This window comes from Brachionichthys hirsutus, chromosome 7 (assembly GCF_040956055.1).
Source record: "Brachionichthys hirsutus isolate HB-005 chromosome 7, CSIRO-AGI_Bhir_v1, whole genome shotgun sequence".
Classification (NCBI taxonomy): domain Eukaryota; kingdom Metazoa; phylum Chordata; class Actinopteri; order Lophiiformes; family Brachionichthyidae; genus Brachionichthys; species Brachionichthys hirsutus.
Window position 1 is genome coordinate 7,104,046 of NC_090903.1, and position 18,546 is coordinate 7,122,591.

Consider the following 18,546-nt stretch of genomic DNA (forward strand, 5'->3'; position numbering starts at 1 on the left):
GCAGATGGCGCTGTTGCAGCGCCTCAGCGTCCAAGGCAGCATCTGGAGAGAAGCGTACCTTCTGGTTGTTGCACTGGAGAGACCAGACATATGCTTGGCAGGGTGTGAAGGAGCAGGACGATGGCGCTTGTCTCCACCTTGATGGGAGCTTAGAGACCCTTTTTAGTGGCCTTCAGGATGTACGGGAAGGGAGCGGGCGCCGTGTGGGACCGGGTCGGACGACCCCACCGGGACTGCATGTGCTACCTTGGACCTCCTATTACTCTGATGCCCATGTAAGACGTTTAAACTTTTACAAAGGCGACCGACAGGAGGCGGGGCCACACCTGGCGTGCGCTTGATCAGTGATCCAGTAATCTGACTGGATTGAGCAGAAGCGTTAGAATATTCAGTCAAGTACTCTCCTCTTGTTTGAGGATGTCATTCTAACTTATTGATATAATGATAACAGTAATTGTTGAAACAGGATCTGACTATAGCCTGTGATTTTCAGTGAACAGTTAATCAGGTTTTGTTTTCACATTGTGATGGTTTTATTTCATCTATTAAAAAAAAGTGCACCAATAAACCCTTGTTTATTGACGCACTATTATACACACATCATACACTGGACTCACATGAAGCAGCGTTTATCTCTTGTGCTATATGATGCTGCAGCTTTGTGCACCACTGAATCTGTCACCAGTGTTCCTGCTGCGTCTCCACAAATCACTCATGATCGATTGATTGGTTTTCAAATTCCTTAAGCCTTTAATGGGACTTGCACGCTGCATCATATACAACAGTCGCAAAGCCACGCAGTCACTTTCATTTAGTGTCTTTCTCAGGGGCGGACACAGGGCCCAGTGAAGGATGATGATTTCTGTATTGCTGTAGCGGGGCCCCTCAACGCATGTCCCTGTGGATCAAACATCACCGGCTCCCCTCTTAGGAGCCAAGAAGGACTGTCTTGTTGGGTCTAAAGCTGGCCCCCTTTTTCCTTTCCGAGCCGTCTCACTTTGCCCCTTGTTCTCCCTTCCTCAGCGGGATGCGCAAGTCGCCCGACGTGAGCCCCAGAAGGCTTTCGGACATCAGCCCTCAGCTCAGACAGCTCAGGTACCTGGTGGTGGACGAGGCCATCAAAGAAGACCTCAAGTCCTCCCGCTCGGTGGAGGACATCAACAGCGCGTCCATAGAGGAGAGGATACTGAGAATCACTGGTTATTATGGATATCAGCCCTGGAGCCCGAGCTGCAACAGTGAGTCACTTTACATACAGAGACGGAGCTTTGGATAATGATTAGTGTGGGTGGATAGAGTTAATGGATTGGGAACACTGGGGTTTAAAACAGCTTGTTAATTATTTTATTTTTTTGGACAATTAAAAAATATAACATTAAAAAAAGTTATCTGTAAAGGTGAATTTTAATTACAAAGCTTCAAAATATTGATATTAAAAAAAGCTTGATATACAGGATAACATTCTAGCTCATTAATTAAATTACTGATGCATTCATATAATAACTTTAATGATGATCATAGTAAAGACGGGGCATTTTTAATAAATATATATATATATATGTTGTATAGGAAGTGAGCTCGTGAAATTAGCGAAGGGTTCAATTATTTAATATTTTTACAGTCAACATAATTTTGGTGTCAAAGCAGTAGCACAGTGAGATGTGTCCCACACACAGAGGAAGAGATTCAACTATATAAGGAATAAAGTTAAACTGTGGGTTACTCACCTTCTTTATTGTATTGAACGTTAACTCTGAAGCATTGTGAGAATTGCTTCTTGCAGCATCAGTATTTCTGCTGGTTGCCGCAGACACTGGAGGCGATGTTTGCTTCACTGGAGCTTGTTGAGCTCGCAGTCAGACAGCGCTTTGAAGAAAAGAGCCGCCAGCTTTTACTTGCTTCTTTCATTCCCCCCCCCCCCCCTCTGCCCCTTCACTACAATTAAACAGCATTAAGTATCTGTGCTGTACCTGCTGGTAATCTTGGCTTCTCGCTTCATTCAGTCAGCTCTGTGTCCTGTTGTTGTGGTGTCACAATAAACAACAACTTTTTAATTAATGTGCATGTGCTTTTGGTTAAATGGTAAATGGTTGCTCCTGTGAATACATGTATATTCAATATGATTTTGTTGACGGGTGGCCTTTAGCTAGTAGCTGCTGCATGGAAAACTTTGTCCATTTCATATGAAACTGCAATATTAAACAGCTGCAAGCCTACTTCCAAATTCATAGGCCTATAGATAACAGCTGAATGCTGCAGATTTCACAGAGATTGTCTACTTTTATACTTGCTCTGTTGCAAAGCCAGGGATAAAAGTAAGGTGCTATTCTGTAATATAGGTTGATCGATTGGGGTACGTACGGGGTGCATTCATTGTACCCCGCCTTTCAGCAGTAAGTGACTGTACGACGAGACGATTGTGATCGTCTCATCTACGAGAAAATGGATGGCAGGATGGATCATCTGAGCAAGTATAGCTAAAGTACGCTGTATTATATCTGTTGGTATACATTCACCCCCTCCGAGGTGGTCATCTTGTTTGATTTACAGGCATGTTGGATGATGGTTGTTGGTTAGTTGGTTGCTTTACTGGTAGGTTGACAATAATCATTGAAAATAACTAATTTAATCAGTACTCATCTGGATAAAAGTCCAGCCACCAACCCCCCACCCTCCACCTCCCAACTTGGGTCAGGCTAGTTTAGTAGACATGTGTGGGAGTCTTGGCAGATGCATACTGAGTGTGTGTGTGGGGGGGGGGGATCTGGTTCGATTACAGCTAATATCACAGAGATCAATAGCTGTTGCTCATATGTATTGATGTAACAGTGACAAATGGGATTTCCATCTTTAATTTGGCATAAATTACCCAAACCCAAATTTTAAGATGTATTTTTATATCCAGGCAAATTAAGTGCCTCCTTGAGCAAACCGTGAAACTGATTTGAGTGCCCAATATAACAGTCAATTTTCCATGTGTCGCCTAATTGGAATAATTGCTTCCTAGAGCAGTTGTGTTTGCAGCAAGCTGAGTGTGTCCTAAAGCATGCAGATAAACCGAGTTCAGTCCCGAAACACAAAGTTCATGTCAAGACTGTCCCCACTCAAGGCCCAATGCAGTCTGCACTCCATAATAGTACTCTGTGGACTGCAGTTATACTGTGAATAAAATATTGTGTCATGTTTCATCACACTGTTGCATCAGATATTTTTCTGCGTGCATCACATTCAGGAAAATGTCACTTCTATATATTTTACACACACACACACACACACCGTGTTGTTGCTTCATGGGAACAAAAGTCCCACTAATCTCACTTTGCACACAGTTGCCTCCCATGTTCCCTAAAGCGTGCGCCATCTAACCGCTCAGGAGCCGCTGAAAACCGGAACGCCAATGCTAATGGCTGGAGAGAGGATGAGCGATGTTAATGCCAGCCAATCCCAGGAAGGCAGGAAGCCGAATACTTCTCAGTGGAGTACAGAGTCACCTGTTTGTTTCACACCCAACATGCAACATATCTGGCAGGTGTGCTCGTTCATGCAGCGGTAAGCAGATTGAGTGGGAAAATGGAGCTGCGTGGTAGGGGGGTAGGATTTGGGCTGAAGATGGACAACGACTGCATGACTCAGCTTTTCTTTGCGATTTAATGGTTCATCTAAAGTTCTAAACGGTTATGAAACGGCTGGAGATCGCAAACAAGCGAGGTGCTTTTATAGCATGTCTGATAAAACATGAAAACCCTCCTCATTAATCCAACCCGCATGTGATCCACTTTCCCTTGAGTGGTCCATTTGCAATCTCACAGTGGAGTTAAATCAAGAGTTTTGCTCTTGATGACGCAGACGCTAGTTAATTATACTGCAGGCCTGTCCTTTTCGTCCCACAGTTTCATCGCTCTGCATTCATGCTGTGCTTAGAATGATTGAACGCACCTTATTTTGTGATCAGCTGGCTGTGTATCATGTGCCTGGTGCGTGAGGTGCCAAATCATCGTACACTTTAGTGGAGAGAAAACACTTGCTGTCCCCTGAAAATGGCAGAAGATGGAGGGATTGATGCTGCATGGTGAGGCATGGGTCAGGCAAGATGAAGTGACATGCAGGATTGTTCAGCCTACGCATCTGCTGAGTGCCATTCTAGTTTTAAAAGGCATAATTAAAAGTAAGATTATTTTGTTGAAGTCAGTTTTCTGTAGAGTTCAACAATGCCCATGCCCTGAAACATTTTATTTTAGAAACCCCTTCCTCTGACATTAGGCCTAGCTTTCCTGTCCCTTAATGTTTGTCAGACAAACAGACTCTGTTCTTTTTCTGATTTGCTCTTACTATCTATCACCAGTGTAACGTCCCCTCTGGTGCAAATTTAAAGCTCCGTGAGGCATGAAATTAGGTCGGATTCTATTTTGAGCTTGGGGTTTGGACATGGTGAGACATGGTGAGGTTGTGGAGGACCCATGCATATTCTATGTTGGCCAGAGTGGGACAGCCATCAGCTGGTGGTGAGGGGAAAGACAGGATCAGTTATGCAGATTCACGCTGTCACTCACTCAGCTCCTTACGGATCCGTCCTGCCTGCAGAGCCTATAAGTTCTCAAAGTCAGAGAACAGGAACATTTTCCAAAAGTCCCTTTTCTACACCAGGTCTCAGCCATTAATAAGAGAAACACAGTATTTGATTAACCAGAATGCAATGTTGTGGATGAATTAAAGCATGCACATTTCTGTGTTGGTGATCACTCCCTTTCAATTATAATTCAAAGCTGAGAATAATAACCTGGCACATGTAGACTAAGGGAAGGTCCAAGGCACTCTGGGAAATGTAGTCCTCCATTTGGTAAACAAATAAAAGAGGATTTTGGCGAAAGATAGTGGCCCCAAAATAAATGTTAAACTGAAACTTTTTTTTAACCAAACTCAGATCCACTGTTTATTAATCAACTGATGGTTTGTAAATGATATGTATTTATTTTTCATAGTTACACTGAGCTTTAAATGTAATCAGAGGCTGATAACCAAACAACCTCACACACCCAGACCAGTCTCACTCTCATGCAAGCTCACGTTCAGCCAAGAGATAAGATCAACTCACAATTCTGCCATCTGCACAGAGCAATGCAAGTCAAACAGCAATACAGATGACATACATTACAGTATGTGGTAAATCATGTCTAATCCATCTTTTTTCTTGCATTCAGTTTTAAAAATTGTTGCATGTCCGAGAGAAATACATAAAAATACATTTTGTACTAGGAAGATTTCATTATTTGCATGCAATTAATATTTTATGTAAATGAGTAAGTGGTGGTGGGACATATATTCATTCATGAGTCCCCAGATAGAATCAAAATGTACAGCAGACATAATGTCATGTTATCTTCACAGGATAATTCACACGGTCCTTTTCCACTTGCCGACATTGAAGTATGAATAACTGTGGGGCCGGACCCATCACAGGAGAAGCCTTCAAGGTTGTCACGTTACCACATCGCAAAGGACACCAGTGCGGTCACTCTGACAACCACTCCCCAAATAATTTTGCTGTTGTGTTTGAAAAACACCCCTTGAGCCAACCAATGCGTTGCATGTTCTGTACAAGTTGTGCAAGGAAAGCAAGTGGATTTTAGGCTCTTTTTTAATCTCCTTCAGTACAGTAGAAGTAGCTTCTGTTACGTAACGTTGCATCAATAATTGAGAGGGATGCATAGATCATTACCTGCTTCTGAAGCCCTGCTTGAGCTCAGCCGACTGCAGGAGCTGCAGACCAGCTCTGAAGAAGAAGCCCTCTCGTCTTGTCTCTAAGTGCCATCCACAGGGGTGAAGATTATCATGGTACAAAGAGAGGATAAAGGGGAATTAATAAGACCCCCAATTCAGTGGGGCTTAAACAGTATTGAAGGGATTCAGTCTATCCAGGGCTGGATATTTCATTTAGGAGAGTCATTTTAAATTTCTAGCAAAAAGAGACATTCATTTGATGGAAGGATCAAACATTTTGCATGCATGAACCTGAAGTTGTGTACGTAATGTAATATCAGAGACAAAAGGTTCATAAGGTAGTGCTTGTGCTTCTCGTAATTAATCCTGAAGAGAATTGTGTTAACTGAATGTCAGCTGCAGTGCTCTATTCTTAGTGCTCACTCTTCCTTGTAATGTAAATCTTGCCAATTTAAGACTAAATCCTGTCCCTGCTCTCTACCTTCTCTCCTCCTCAATCCTTTGATCTGATGTTAATTACAAGTTGTGAAGAGTTCACTCCCACCTCTGTGTGATTATTTCTAGGGATTGCACATGACTGCATGCTCAGGAACAGGAAGAGGAAAAGTGTAAACGGGGCTGCTCCAGTAACTGGGATGCCAATTTGATAAGAGAGGAAAAGAAGCAACGGCAGCCTGTGGCGCTGATACACACAAACACATTTTCTATAAAGTAGTTTAATTCTAGCTAAAACGGAGGATGGGAAATGGGAATGGGAAAATCTGGATTTTTGGATCCATACAGATTCTCAAAATTTCTTAAAAAAAAATCTAAAATCAAGACGTATCTTTTGATTCTTTTTCATCAACAGCCATCCACCATTTGTTCCCGGAATCCTGCTAACAAACAAACAGACAGACAAATGGCGTCAACAACATAACATCCTTGGCAGAGGTAATTATGTAGCTGCTCAAGAAAAATGACGTGCCGCACACACATTATGAAGCTGCTCTCACAACATTCATGCGTGGCTCAGTGCTTGACTGGTCACGATATGCTAAGATGCACGAGGCACACAGAGAAACATGGTCTAAATCAGATACCTCTGAATCTGAGCCTTTGTCTTCATCAGCCAATTGTAGCTCAGGAGAGAAAGCGAGCACAAAGAAAATGCATCTTGTTTTACTCGTCTCCGTGTATTCTTTCAATCTTAATAAATTCTCAGAAAAATATAAGCTTCCCTCTTTTACATAACGCTTCAACACCACTTTAAGCTCACTGTAATGATGCTGCCTTTCAATGCTGTTCTTAGTGTTATGCAGGGAGTGTCAGGCAGAATTCAGCACTAAGCCACAGGTCTTAGTCACACTGCTTCCTCGTCAGCTGATTAAGCAGGCACAAAGGGAAAGTACGTATAGCAAAGAGAACACATAGGACAGTTTAGTTAGTCATGCAAGTTGTGATTTGCTGCATGCCAGTGTTGTTTTAACGGTTCATCAGGGACCTTAAATTGTACCACTTGGCTCAAAATTGCACATAGTTTTGATTCAAAATCTCTTTTCCTTCGGTTGGACAGTGATTGGTTTTTATGCGTTCTTTAAAGCCCGTGCAGTGGATGCATTAAAAGGCAGCTTCACATTTATTGTACAATGCAAACAGAACATCTTGCAGTCCTTCATAAATCAGAGAAAATATTAAAATGTCAAAGCTTCACGGCCCAGTGACCAAAATGAACCATTTTCCTATAAGGCTGAGCAGCAAGCAGACTGTAAACTGTGAGTAAATGCATTGCGCGCACGTATACACACACACGTACACACACACACACACACACACACACTCTAATCCACACTTGCCAAAGCTGCTCTCATCAGTATTATCAGCATCATTGACTCATGGTGTCCAGAGGCCGTTAGCAAAGAGATGATGAGCAATTATTCAAGTGTTAATTTGTGTTTGTTTCTTGTCGGTTCGCATTCATAACTTAAGGCGGATCTTGCTCTATTAGGAACCCAACTGTCCTCCCAACTGTCCTTTATTTTTTTTTATTTATTTTTTTTGCGCGCGAGTTATCTACGTGACCGACAGCAAAAAGCATCATATATATGAGACAAATCATACTATTCAATCTGAAATAGATGAGCAACCTTAAACATGAATTCTGTTTTTACTCATGACCAATAGAACCAATAGAAAATGACTTGAATCTGGTTTGAAAAGATCTGATTTCTGTGTTCCATAACGCAAATCTGATTTTTGTCTGAATTGAGTGTCTTCAGCCTGGCAATGCGAACAAAACCACAGACACATGGTCTGGATGCGAGTAAAAGTTCGTTATGAAAGCAGAGATGATTTTATTGATGATGGCGGCTGGTTTGGGGGAAGCGAGTGACAGAGTCTGAAAGCTGTTGGCAGATTTTGCCTGGCACTGACGGCACCAGATAGATGCTGTGAAACGGGATTATAAGGAGATAAAATGTGGAAACAACTCAAATGCAATAATGTTGAGTGGCCAAGAAGACTGACAGCATTGAGCAGGTGCAACAGTACTGAGGGGACGCTGCGATATCTTATATTTTGCAACGATGAGGTGAAAAAAGCTCAACCCCACTGAAGTATAGTGCTTCCTGTCAAAATTAAGATTCATAGAAAGAATTGTGTTAATGTGAACAGAAGAGTTTGCCCCATCCAAGCTGCAGATCATGGAGTGTTTTATGCTGCACCAATTATATTGGGGGAAAAAAAGACAAATTAAAAGTGCGTCATGAAAGCAAGCACATCCATTGACCTGCTGATATCGGCTGCTGTGCTGAATAAAGTACCAGCAGGCAGACATACTAGGATTATACACGGTCGAAATAAAAGACTTTGCTTGTAGCAAAGCTGCACAAACCCACAGTTTTTAACCTTAGGCCGCTCTCCTTTGTCTGTATTATGGACTTTTTCAGGGAGTATAATGTGTATGATTCTCTACAAATCCTTTGTGAAACGGAAAGCAAATGCTGCATGATCTGCTATGCCACCTTATTATTTTCTTTGCCATTTGTCTATTTCTGCTTTTTTTTTTACTGACACACAATACATTATTACAAGAGAAGGAAAGTTTTAATCAAACCAATCAACCCTTCTGCAGCTGAACCCTCCCAGTCTCAGTCCCTCTTTCCTTGGTGACCCTCTTTTCTCAGTCTTGGAAATGGAGGAGAAACACGTTTCTGCCACCGCTGCAGCAAAAATCAAATGAGCTCAGCATGTGCCACTTGACATGAATTTAGAGTGGGCATCATGAACCATGGCAAAAAAACAAAAACAGTAGGTAGGTGGTTTAAAGCTAAAAGGTTTACAAATGTCCGACACGACATAGTAACCCCCCAAAAACAGACACTGAGGTCATGATGTGTGGCGGACAGTGGTGACATGCAAATGTCCAAGTGATAACAGGCATGAGTTTTATGCTGCTGTGAGTGACCAAGACGTGAGGAGAGAAAGCAAGGCTGTGAACAGAAGACTGGCCACTTGCTCGCCGTCACACTCGTTACGAGGCAACAACAAATAAACACAGAGATAACAAAAGGAAGCGAGAGCAGGCTGCTAAAGTGAGAGTGTCGTGACAGAGAGTTTCTGTTGACTGCGGGGCAAGGGAGAAATAAACGGGAGCAGCCATGCATAATGGATAAAGACACGCTCCTCTCTAGTGTTTGCTTAATTAAAGTCACTATTAAACATTTGAACTGTACACATTCGGAAGACAGCAGAATTTATTGCTTAAATACGGTGCTATAGGTGCCGTATGTGGTTTCACTGCACGTTATTAAAAGTTATTCACATCTGGGTGTTCCAGGCCATCCTACAGGAACACAGTTTGTTCGTTTTTTTCCCTGTGTGCTGGATGATCAACGTGGTCGTGATATTACAGCCTCAAACAAATCTATTCCAGTGATATTAATCCTCTCATCTAAATCTCCATAAGAAAGTGAATGCTGACCAGTTTAGAAATAATAAAACAGTAAGGTGAGGCAGGTGATGCTTTTTCTGGATGCAGATTGCATACGCACAGCCTGATGTGTGTGTGCAAGAACAAGTTGCTTCCTGAGGGAGATCATAAAACAGCAATAAGTCTGAACAGGCCTGTCAGAAAGAGGATGAGGAACAACTTTAAAGAGCTTCAGCCGGATGAAGCCATCCTTAGATGATAGTAGGTCCCGCGCTGCCTCTGTTGTGGTTCGACTGTGATAGGATAGCTGCTCGCTGTCAGTGCATCAAAAAATAGACCTTCAGAGAATGTTTGACAGCCATTCCTTTTTCTCTGAGACTGTTTAAAGGAGAATAATCCTTACTGAAGAGTCTGGGCTCCAACGTACTGCATATATTGTTTTGGTTGGCCACTTAGATCAATTTAATTAACAAAGTCGCCGCAGGCTCAAATCGTATTTTGTTACTGGATTTATTTAATTGTACCAATTTATCAATAATAACAGAATCACATTTCTAAACTGTGGGTTTAGTCTCTCATTTCATCTCATAGATTATTGGTGTGTTCACAGGAGCATCACGAATCACGGAGCGAGTGCAAGTTGTTGTTTTCCTCAAGAAGCCGTAAACTATGAGCAAGTGCATAATCTTGCTCCTCACTGCATGCAAGAAGGCGCTTTGCCTTTGTAAACATTGATAAGTGCATTGCAGGTTTTTATGGTTCGATGGCTGCACACCAATGTTTTGCTTTGTCTGAATAAAATCACATGCACAAAGCGATGATACACAGACACAAATCTAACTGGAAATAAGCAACGATAAATATGTATAGCCTATGTGTAGAAAATAGACTTCACCTCCTTGTGCTTTATATAATCCAACCCTTTATCCAGATCTGAAACATAATTTATTCCAGGCCAAGGTTCATCCTTCCACCAAGTTCTAGAGAATTCTGTTTAACAATCCAAAAACACAAAGAAACAAAGAAACAATTGAATGCAAAAACATGATCTCCTTGGTGGGGGCGAAAATCAAATGTTTGTGATGTAGCTACAGTTTGTCAGTGAAAGTTTTGATAGCCAAGGGAGCGGCTATTTCCCACGCTTGTCACTGCAAGTCATGATTATAAAACCGAGCGTACAAAGCATTCAACATGGGGGTCAGGAAATCAGGCAATTAAGGGAGCTGTAGACGGGGATGAGAGCTGACAGCCAATGGGGTAGTGCAGAAGGAGTTAGGAAGACTTGAACCTCCTCTCCCCCCTCAGGGAGCTGACTGGTCCACATCCCCCAGAACAACCACTTAACCACAACGCTTATTCAAATCAAGCAATACTCAGCCCTGTATTTGCTTTACTTTACACAGTAGCTCCCCATCTTATGAAATGCACTGAAGATTTTATAATGGCTATGGATCAAGAACCTGAGAACATCTATTAGTATAATAATATTTAGTAGCTAGTAGGTTTTTATATCCTGTCCAACCACCGCAAATGGTCTGAAACAGACAATGCAACGCTCAGATGCGGCTCACCGATCTTCTTTTCCTCAGTGCGAATTCACTCAGTACAATTACTGTGAGGAATCGAGTGTGATTTTAGGTGACATTTATTATCCATGTTGCTTACACCACACTTATAATGAGACTTCCCTCTAATGATAACCGGTCTCACTTGTCTAATGATGACGATTCCATCACCCGATGACAAAGAAAGGCGCTGCCATAAACCCCATAACAAGCTTACAGCTTTGTGAACACCACAGCATCACATTCTATTTTTGTCCAGCGTGGATGGCTGACTATTTGCCTGCTTGCTCCTCTGTTGTTTGAGGAGCAGAGATGGAGGGGGGGGGGGGGATTTTGCATTACTGAAAGCAGGCACACCTGCTCCTGGCCTTTCGAAGGGCTGGCCGCAAGTGAGCAGCAACCATCTGATCGGTGATGAAAGTGACCTGACATTCAATCTGAACATTTCAAAGACCGATCTTAACAATAATGTGATTATACAGGCCTGAATTGATCTCTTCCCACTTGGCAATCAATAAAATACCATTCCACCCTCCCTGATAAAGACTGTCATATCGCTACTGTCGGAACTGCCAACAGCATTTAACTGCCAGCCTCTTTTCTGGTGTCTGGAAACTAGTCTCTAGCTTTAAATTATTCACCACAAAATACAGTCACGCAGATTCATTCATTTTGCCAATGCTTTGTTCAACTGATTTGCCACTCAGGTGCAATATGTCACTGTCATAATCATTTGTCATCATTTGTACTCTGAATGTTCAGGCTTTTGAAGGCAGTCTCCATGGCAAAGATATACAAATATGGAAAACAATTGAATCCCTCATTTAAGCTCCTGCGTCACTAGCAGCTGCTTCTGCAGGAGGGGGTACAAGGAAAAGAGGAAACATGTTTATTTTTTTTATTTTTGTTCTTTATTCTTCCATCTGCTGCAGCAGCAGATTTTGGACCTGTGCACCAGTCAGGCACAGGTAATACTCTGGTGCCATTTAGGTAATTAAATGAAGCACCTGATTTGGTCTGGCAGTAGGTTGGCAGTCGGAAACAATAATTATTGCTCTGATCCCCTGTGTGGCCGTACGTGTTGAAGCATCCTGCAGCAGCATAAATATATCCTCAATTCCTCTGCAATCTTTTATATCAGTAGTAAATTTCATGGTGTGCAATGTTTGCATCCCAACTAGATACAGGGAAAGATAATTTATTGCTTGAAGGATTGCAAAAAGTGGAGCAAAAATTGAGGGAAGAGGAAATTCTAGATTGTCTAATTGAACCTCTTATTAATTGACCTTCATTAACTACCTGGATGAATGAACCTGCAGAGCAAAAGTACATGAATGTTGCCGCTACTCTTATATATTCAGTAACACAACTCCTTTCTATGCCTCAGAGAAAACAAGGGCTATATTTAACAACACCGTATAGGAAAAAAATGAAACAATTTGACTGACAACCGTACGATACATCTTATTTCTCTATGTCAGAGCTCTAAAAACACTGAGAACATCAATATTGCATCAGAATGAATATGGGCACCACATTCATCCTACTTCTGCTACAGAAAAAAACTAATCTGATAAACAAATGTGTTTTCAGCCATGGGTGAAAATATTCCTCCCCCAAAACTCCACTATTTCCCTCTGTTAATGTAGCAGTAGAAAAATGGACCTCAGTTAATGAAGGACTGTTTTCTCACAACGCCAGTCATATCAATGTCGAGACACTGAAATCACTGACGCTCACCTTCCACCTGTGTAGCAGTAATTCTGTTTTATTGATTTATTTACTATGTTTTAATTTTGTTTTATTATTACTGGTACCAGTTTGTCTGGCCACTCTGGACTCTGAGGCCTTCTTTTCTATTTAAAATAAGAGGGTGTATCTCAGTGCAGCTCCAGCAGCGTCCTGAGGCAGGGGCGGTGTATCCACCTACAGCCTCTCAGTGGGGCTGCGTGCTCCTAACAGAGTACTGTACAGGTGTGCATGTGGGTCAGGTCATCATTTTTTCATTGCTGCTGTTCCACTTTTTTACTCCACTGCTGAGCTGTGTCTTTTGTGTGTTTTGGTCATCAACTGTGTGAGCTGGTGTTGTCACAGTCAACACGTGTGACCACAGTGCCCCCTACAGGCACAGCCGAGGACTTGCACCGACGGGACACTACAAGTCTCTTTAAGAACGGATTTTAAAGGTGGAAAGTAAGAAAGTACAAATATTTTACTCATCTATTTATTTTTGTCTGTCAATTTCTTTTCATATTTTGTCTGTAGGAGATTTATTCTGCAGAATTGACTTGTATCTTGGTTCCTTATCAGACTTATCAGACTTATCAGACTGTCCAATGAAGATAGCATTTATTTATTAATATTCAGAATTTATTAACATTAACAAAATGAACATTAAGCATAAAATATTACACATATAGATGAAGAAAACCTACTGTCATTGATTTAATTGTTGAACAATGGAATCCCTATTTTAATGGAGCTGGCAGCATTTTAAAACTTGAAGGAAAGTCGTCCCAGAACCCACTGAGGATTTTATTCCCATCAGCGCCGTGACAGCTGTATCTGTCTGCCATAAGGAAGCTTTGGCCCCGAGAAGGGAAAGTTAATTTGACATGACATTTCTGTTTCTGCATTATTACATACTTTTCCAACATCAAGGCTGGTTACATAAACATATGCGCAAGACTTGACCACAACAAAAAGGTCATGTCAGGATTTGATTTATCCAAATTACATTTTTTGCCTATGAATGGTCGAATAGATTCAAGATTCTACATTCAAGAAGTTGAATCAAGAATTTTGCATTTACTACTTACAAATACTTTCTAACCAACTGCTCAAAGCAGAATGTTTGGTTGAAAAAGTCAGTTTTTCCACCCGTTGTCCAAATGTTCCTGCTCATGAGGGATTGTTGGGTCTCTGTAGAATAAAGAGTCGCTATTGACGTGCTCGTAGTGGAAAGTGGCTTAAAATTACCTTTGTTGACATCTGGTGCTATGCAATTAAAATTGTATCACTTGAACAGATTTTGTTTATTACAAGTCACTGTACTTATAATTAATGTATAATGAATAATAAATGTATGCACTTTTGCCACCCGTGCAAATTAAAACAACATACTGTATATTATTTTTTGTATCAAATCAAGCACTAATGTAAAATGAACATGATTTGTTTTTTGTCTGGTTTTTATGCAAGACTTTATCAATGATGGAACAAAATTCATAATCCACGAGCCATTGCAAAAACTGTTTTAATATAGAGTAGAAAAGATTAAATAACATAATAGGTTGGAGCCGCATTTTCTGGAACAAGTAAAAGCCTGCTAAAAATGCAAATTGCTAGAGAAGCTTTTGGAAACAGTAATTACATCAATTGAGAACCATTTGGGTAAAATCAACTCAGCATGCAGGCTATTAAACACACAGATCTGAATGTTAAATATTCAGCTAATCAAAGCTGGAGAGATGCTGTAAAATCAGAACCACATTACATTATATGATCCTAAATTTGCTCAGACTGCGTTTCCAGCCCAATAAACAAGATTCAATAGTTTTCCACACTTTGACACCAGAGGGAGCCAGTGCCATGTACTGCAATGAAAACGTCTCGTTCTGTGGCCATTGTTCATCTCAAAGAAACTTTAACCAACATCTGGGGCCAGTTTTCTTTTTTAAAAATGTAATCTGGTTCAAATTTATTATTATACTATCCAGTTTTTTTATATATAAATTATTAATTAATGTTGAATTAAAAACTATTCATATCTAAATGTCATTATAATTAAATGACAGCTTATGAGGCAGCAACACACAGAAAGTTGACACTTGAAATAAGAGTTCAAGCAGCGCAATCAGTTGTAGTGTTACAGTACTCAAGATCTGTCTTGATCTCGAGACCGGGACCAAGACTTGAATTAAAACCGGATAAAAAGATCGGTCTTGAGACCACTATTTAAAGGTCTCGGTCTCAAAGGCATTTTTACTCGGTCTCGGACAGGGTGGACTCAGGATTTGTGTTCAAGACTGCTCGAGACCAGACTGGCACTACTGTGATAAGTGAGTAGTGAAAGTTCATGTCTTGTGCACATAAGTTGCCTGGCAAAGCACCAAAATGCAAAGTTCAAGACTCATATTCAAGAAAATTATGTTAGAAGTTTGGGCAGCACGGCAGTATGTTGGCACACCGTGCCTTCATCCGCTGTTGCCTCACAGCAAGAAGGTTGCAGGTTCAAATTCGGCTTGCGGCCCTTCTGTGAGGAGTTTTCATGTCCTCCCCGTGTCTGTGTGGGTTCTCTCCAGCTTCCTCCAACCACTAAAAACATGCAGCTTATAAGAAATGTTTCGGAATTTTTTTCACAAGAAATGTTTTGGAAATGTTTTCACTCACTTCATACTTGAGCGCTATTCCTGACTTCTTCTTTAAAATTTTCTTTGTAAAATGACATTGTGGCTTGTCAGGACAGTTCAGTTTTAATAAATAGCATTGTTTAATTTGTAGAAGTGAAACAACAAATTTGCTTAAATTTGAGTTTTGTTCCATTTTGCTGGTTAAATACAAAATAGAAGAATTTGTTTTTGTTTTGTTCTGTTTTGTTGTGATTTTTATTTGCTATACTGTCTTGGTATCGGCCTCGACCTCAAAAGGTCTCGGGCTTGTCTTGGGCTTGATGCTCTCTGGTCTCGGTTGGTGTGGTCTCGACTACAACACTAATCAGTTGTAATGATCAGTGAAGCATAAAGTGCTGCCCTGTTCTGTCTTCATCACTTTATTATTATAACATTGGGCATTACTGTGAAAACCTGTAATAAAAAAAAAATCATGCATTTATCTTAACGTTCACAAACTAGTATAACTGATTTACGTTATTAACTCAGTTAGAGTCATAATAGTCCAAAGGAAAATTGTGAAAATAATAATGTTTTTCGACCTTCGAACAAAGTGACCTCTTGGTCTTTCTTTAGCTCTGAATAATTATAAATGATTATTTGTGACATTAATTTAATTACATTGGGCATTAATGGAAGTAAGCTCACTGATTTGTGACTTTGCTAAAAAAATTAAGAAAAAGCACAAAAAAATCAATGATCAAACGTAGGATCTTTTTTTTATTATCTTTAAATTTCTTGAGAAAAATAAACTACTAATACTACTACTGCTACAAGCACTACTATTACCAGTAGTACTATAAGGAGTGCTCCTTGAACGTATTATACACATGAAGTTCTTCAGCTGTCTCCAATTTGGCTCTGGTCTCAAGTCCAATTTTATAACCTTCTTGTGTGGCACTGTTGTTTCAGGTACTGGTTAAAATCATCAGATTAAACATCTTTACCCGCATGTCTCACAGTAACAGCGTCCAAAGCCTCTGAACCACAAACAAAAGCTTTACACATTTCATGCTGTAGCTCTGAAACAACCTTAGTTGGAAGGGAGAGACTGCTGTCAGGAGCTGAGTTCCCTCAGTGGGATGTAAATGTTACTCTTCCTGATTAAGTGTGGGCCACCAGGCTAGAGCATGATTATAAGGGTTATCACCAGGTCCTCCATTGAGCAGCATTTACTCGATGCTGCTGGACTTTATTAGCTTGTGTTGTAAGTCTGACTTTCTTTTACACGGCAGCCATTCTTTCTCTCTTCCCTGTGGACCTTTCTGCGCTTTGAATGGGAGGTTAAGAGCACTCTGACCCATGTGGTCTCTTCTCCAGGTTCCCTAACAGGCTATTTATTGAGTGTTAACGTCAGCCAGTGCATGTTGAAGGCTGTAGAGTTAATCCATAGCTGAGACAGTCAGTCGTTTGCAACAAAAATGAAATAGAAACATTCCACAGAATTTACTTGTATCTTGGTTCCATATCAGACTTCCAATGAAGATAGCATTTATTTATTAATATTCAGAATTTATTAACATTAACAAAATGAACATTAAGCATAGAATATTACACATATAGATGAAGAAAACCTACTGTTGTTGATTTAATTGTTGAATAATGGAATCCCTATTGGCAGCATTTTAAAACTTGAAGGAAAGTCGTCCCAGAACCCACTGAGGATTTTATTCCCATAAGCGCCGTGACAGCCGCTCACCTCCACAGACGCGCTGTATCTGTCTGCCATAAGGAAGCTTTGGCCCCGAGAAGGGAAAGTCAATTTGACATGACCTTTCTGTTTCGTGAAACAGGATGTTATTCTCCAGTCCCTCAGAAATGGGTGTGAGGGCAGCCCAAGCTCCTTCGGTAAACGTTCTCCCCCCCCAAACAAAGAAAATGCTGACATCTTCCGTTTAATTATAAGATGTCTGATTGTGTTTTATATTAATATTAAATCACAGCACCATTAATATTAACAGCATCATTAAAATGAATTGGCCTATTTTTCTTTGTGTGCATAATCATCTGTTGAGAATATTTTGGTGGAAAAAGTTTGCAAAAAGAAAACTGCTCAAGCTAATTCCTTCATTGAAAGTTGAATTGAGCAAGTCCACAGCTCGTATCTCTGTGGGCTCTGCCTTGAACTGTATGCTGCTATTTTGTCAGAGATAAAGGAAATGTTGTTGTCATGCTTACAGCTCCTAATCACCAGGAAACACTGGGTGGCCTACAGATGAGAATATTTCAGTATTTGGGCCTAAATGACAAATTAAAAATTTGGATTGCTGATGCTATTCATTTTCAGAGAGGATGTGAATCTTTTAAAGTCCATTCAGTTGACAAGACAATCATGGTCCTAACCAAAAACCATTTAAAACTTAAATGCATGGACAAATATTTCTGCCAGATGAGAAAGTTTTGAGATTTGTCACCTGATAAGTCATAATAGGATTCCTGCAACATTATATATTCTGGGTTCCATGAACCAAGCCCAACTAGTTCTCAAATCTGACAATCTCAACCTGACGGCAGCACACGAGGAGGAATGTGGCCGGTTTCATTCTGAGTGGTCCCTGAAGGTACCGTTTGTACCTAATGTGATTGCAATCCGATATTTTCATTTTGGGCAAAGTGTTGCAAGCATGGCCAGTAGCCTAGCAGAATTTGGGCATTGTCAGACCGACAACACAGATGTGAAGATGTGAAGTATGCTGAAAGGCTGTTATGTATGTTATATCTGTGTTTTCCCTGTATTGACAGTTTAAGCTAAATAAAACTGACCAACTTCCACAATATCTGTTGTGCAGATATTCCGTTCTTTTTAATGTTATTTATTTGCTTTTAATTTCTGGTTCATTTTCAGTAGTTTCTGCTGGTGTTTAACCAGGATTATCTGTGCAATAGGATATACAATGGCTAGAAGAGCTACAACAGCAGTGCCACAATTTACCAATTGAATCCACATTTAGCCACATTTGGA

The 18,546-nt window shown here is 40.6% G+C and overlaps 1 protein-coding gene across 1 annotated transcript in view; it reads left to right on the plus strand.

Annotated features, from left to right (window-relative positions):
• Positions 1-177: 177 nt before the first annotated feature.
• slc35f3b (solute carrier family 35 member F3b) overlaps positions 178-18,546 on the plus strand; it is a 37,327-nt gene continuing 18,958 nt past the window's right edge. Inside the window, exons 1-2 of the mRNA XM_068741360.1 lie at positions 178-275; positions 1,024-1,238. Coding sequence (XP_068597461.1) covers positions 178-275; positions 1,024-1,238 — 313 coding nt within the window. The remainder of the gene's footprint in view (positions 276-1,023; positions 1,239-18,546) is intronic.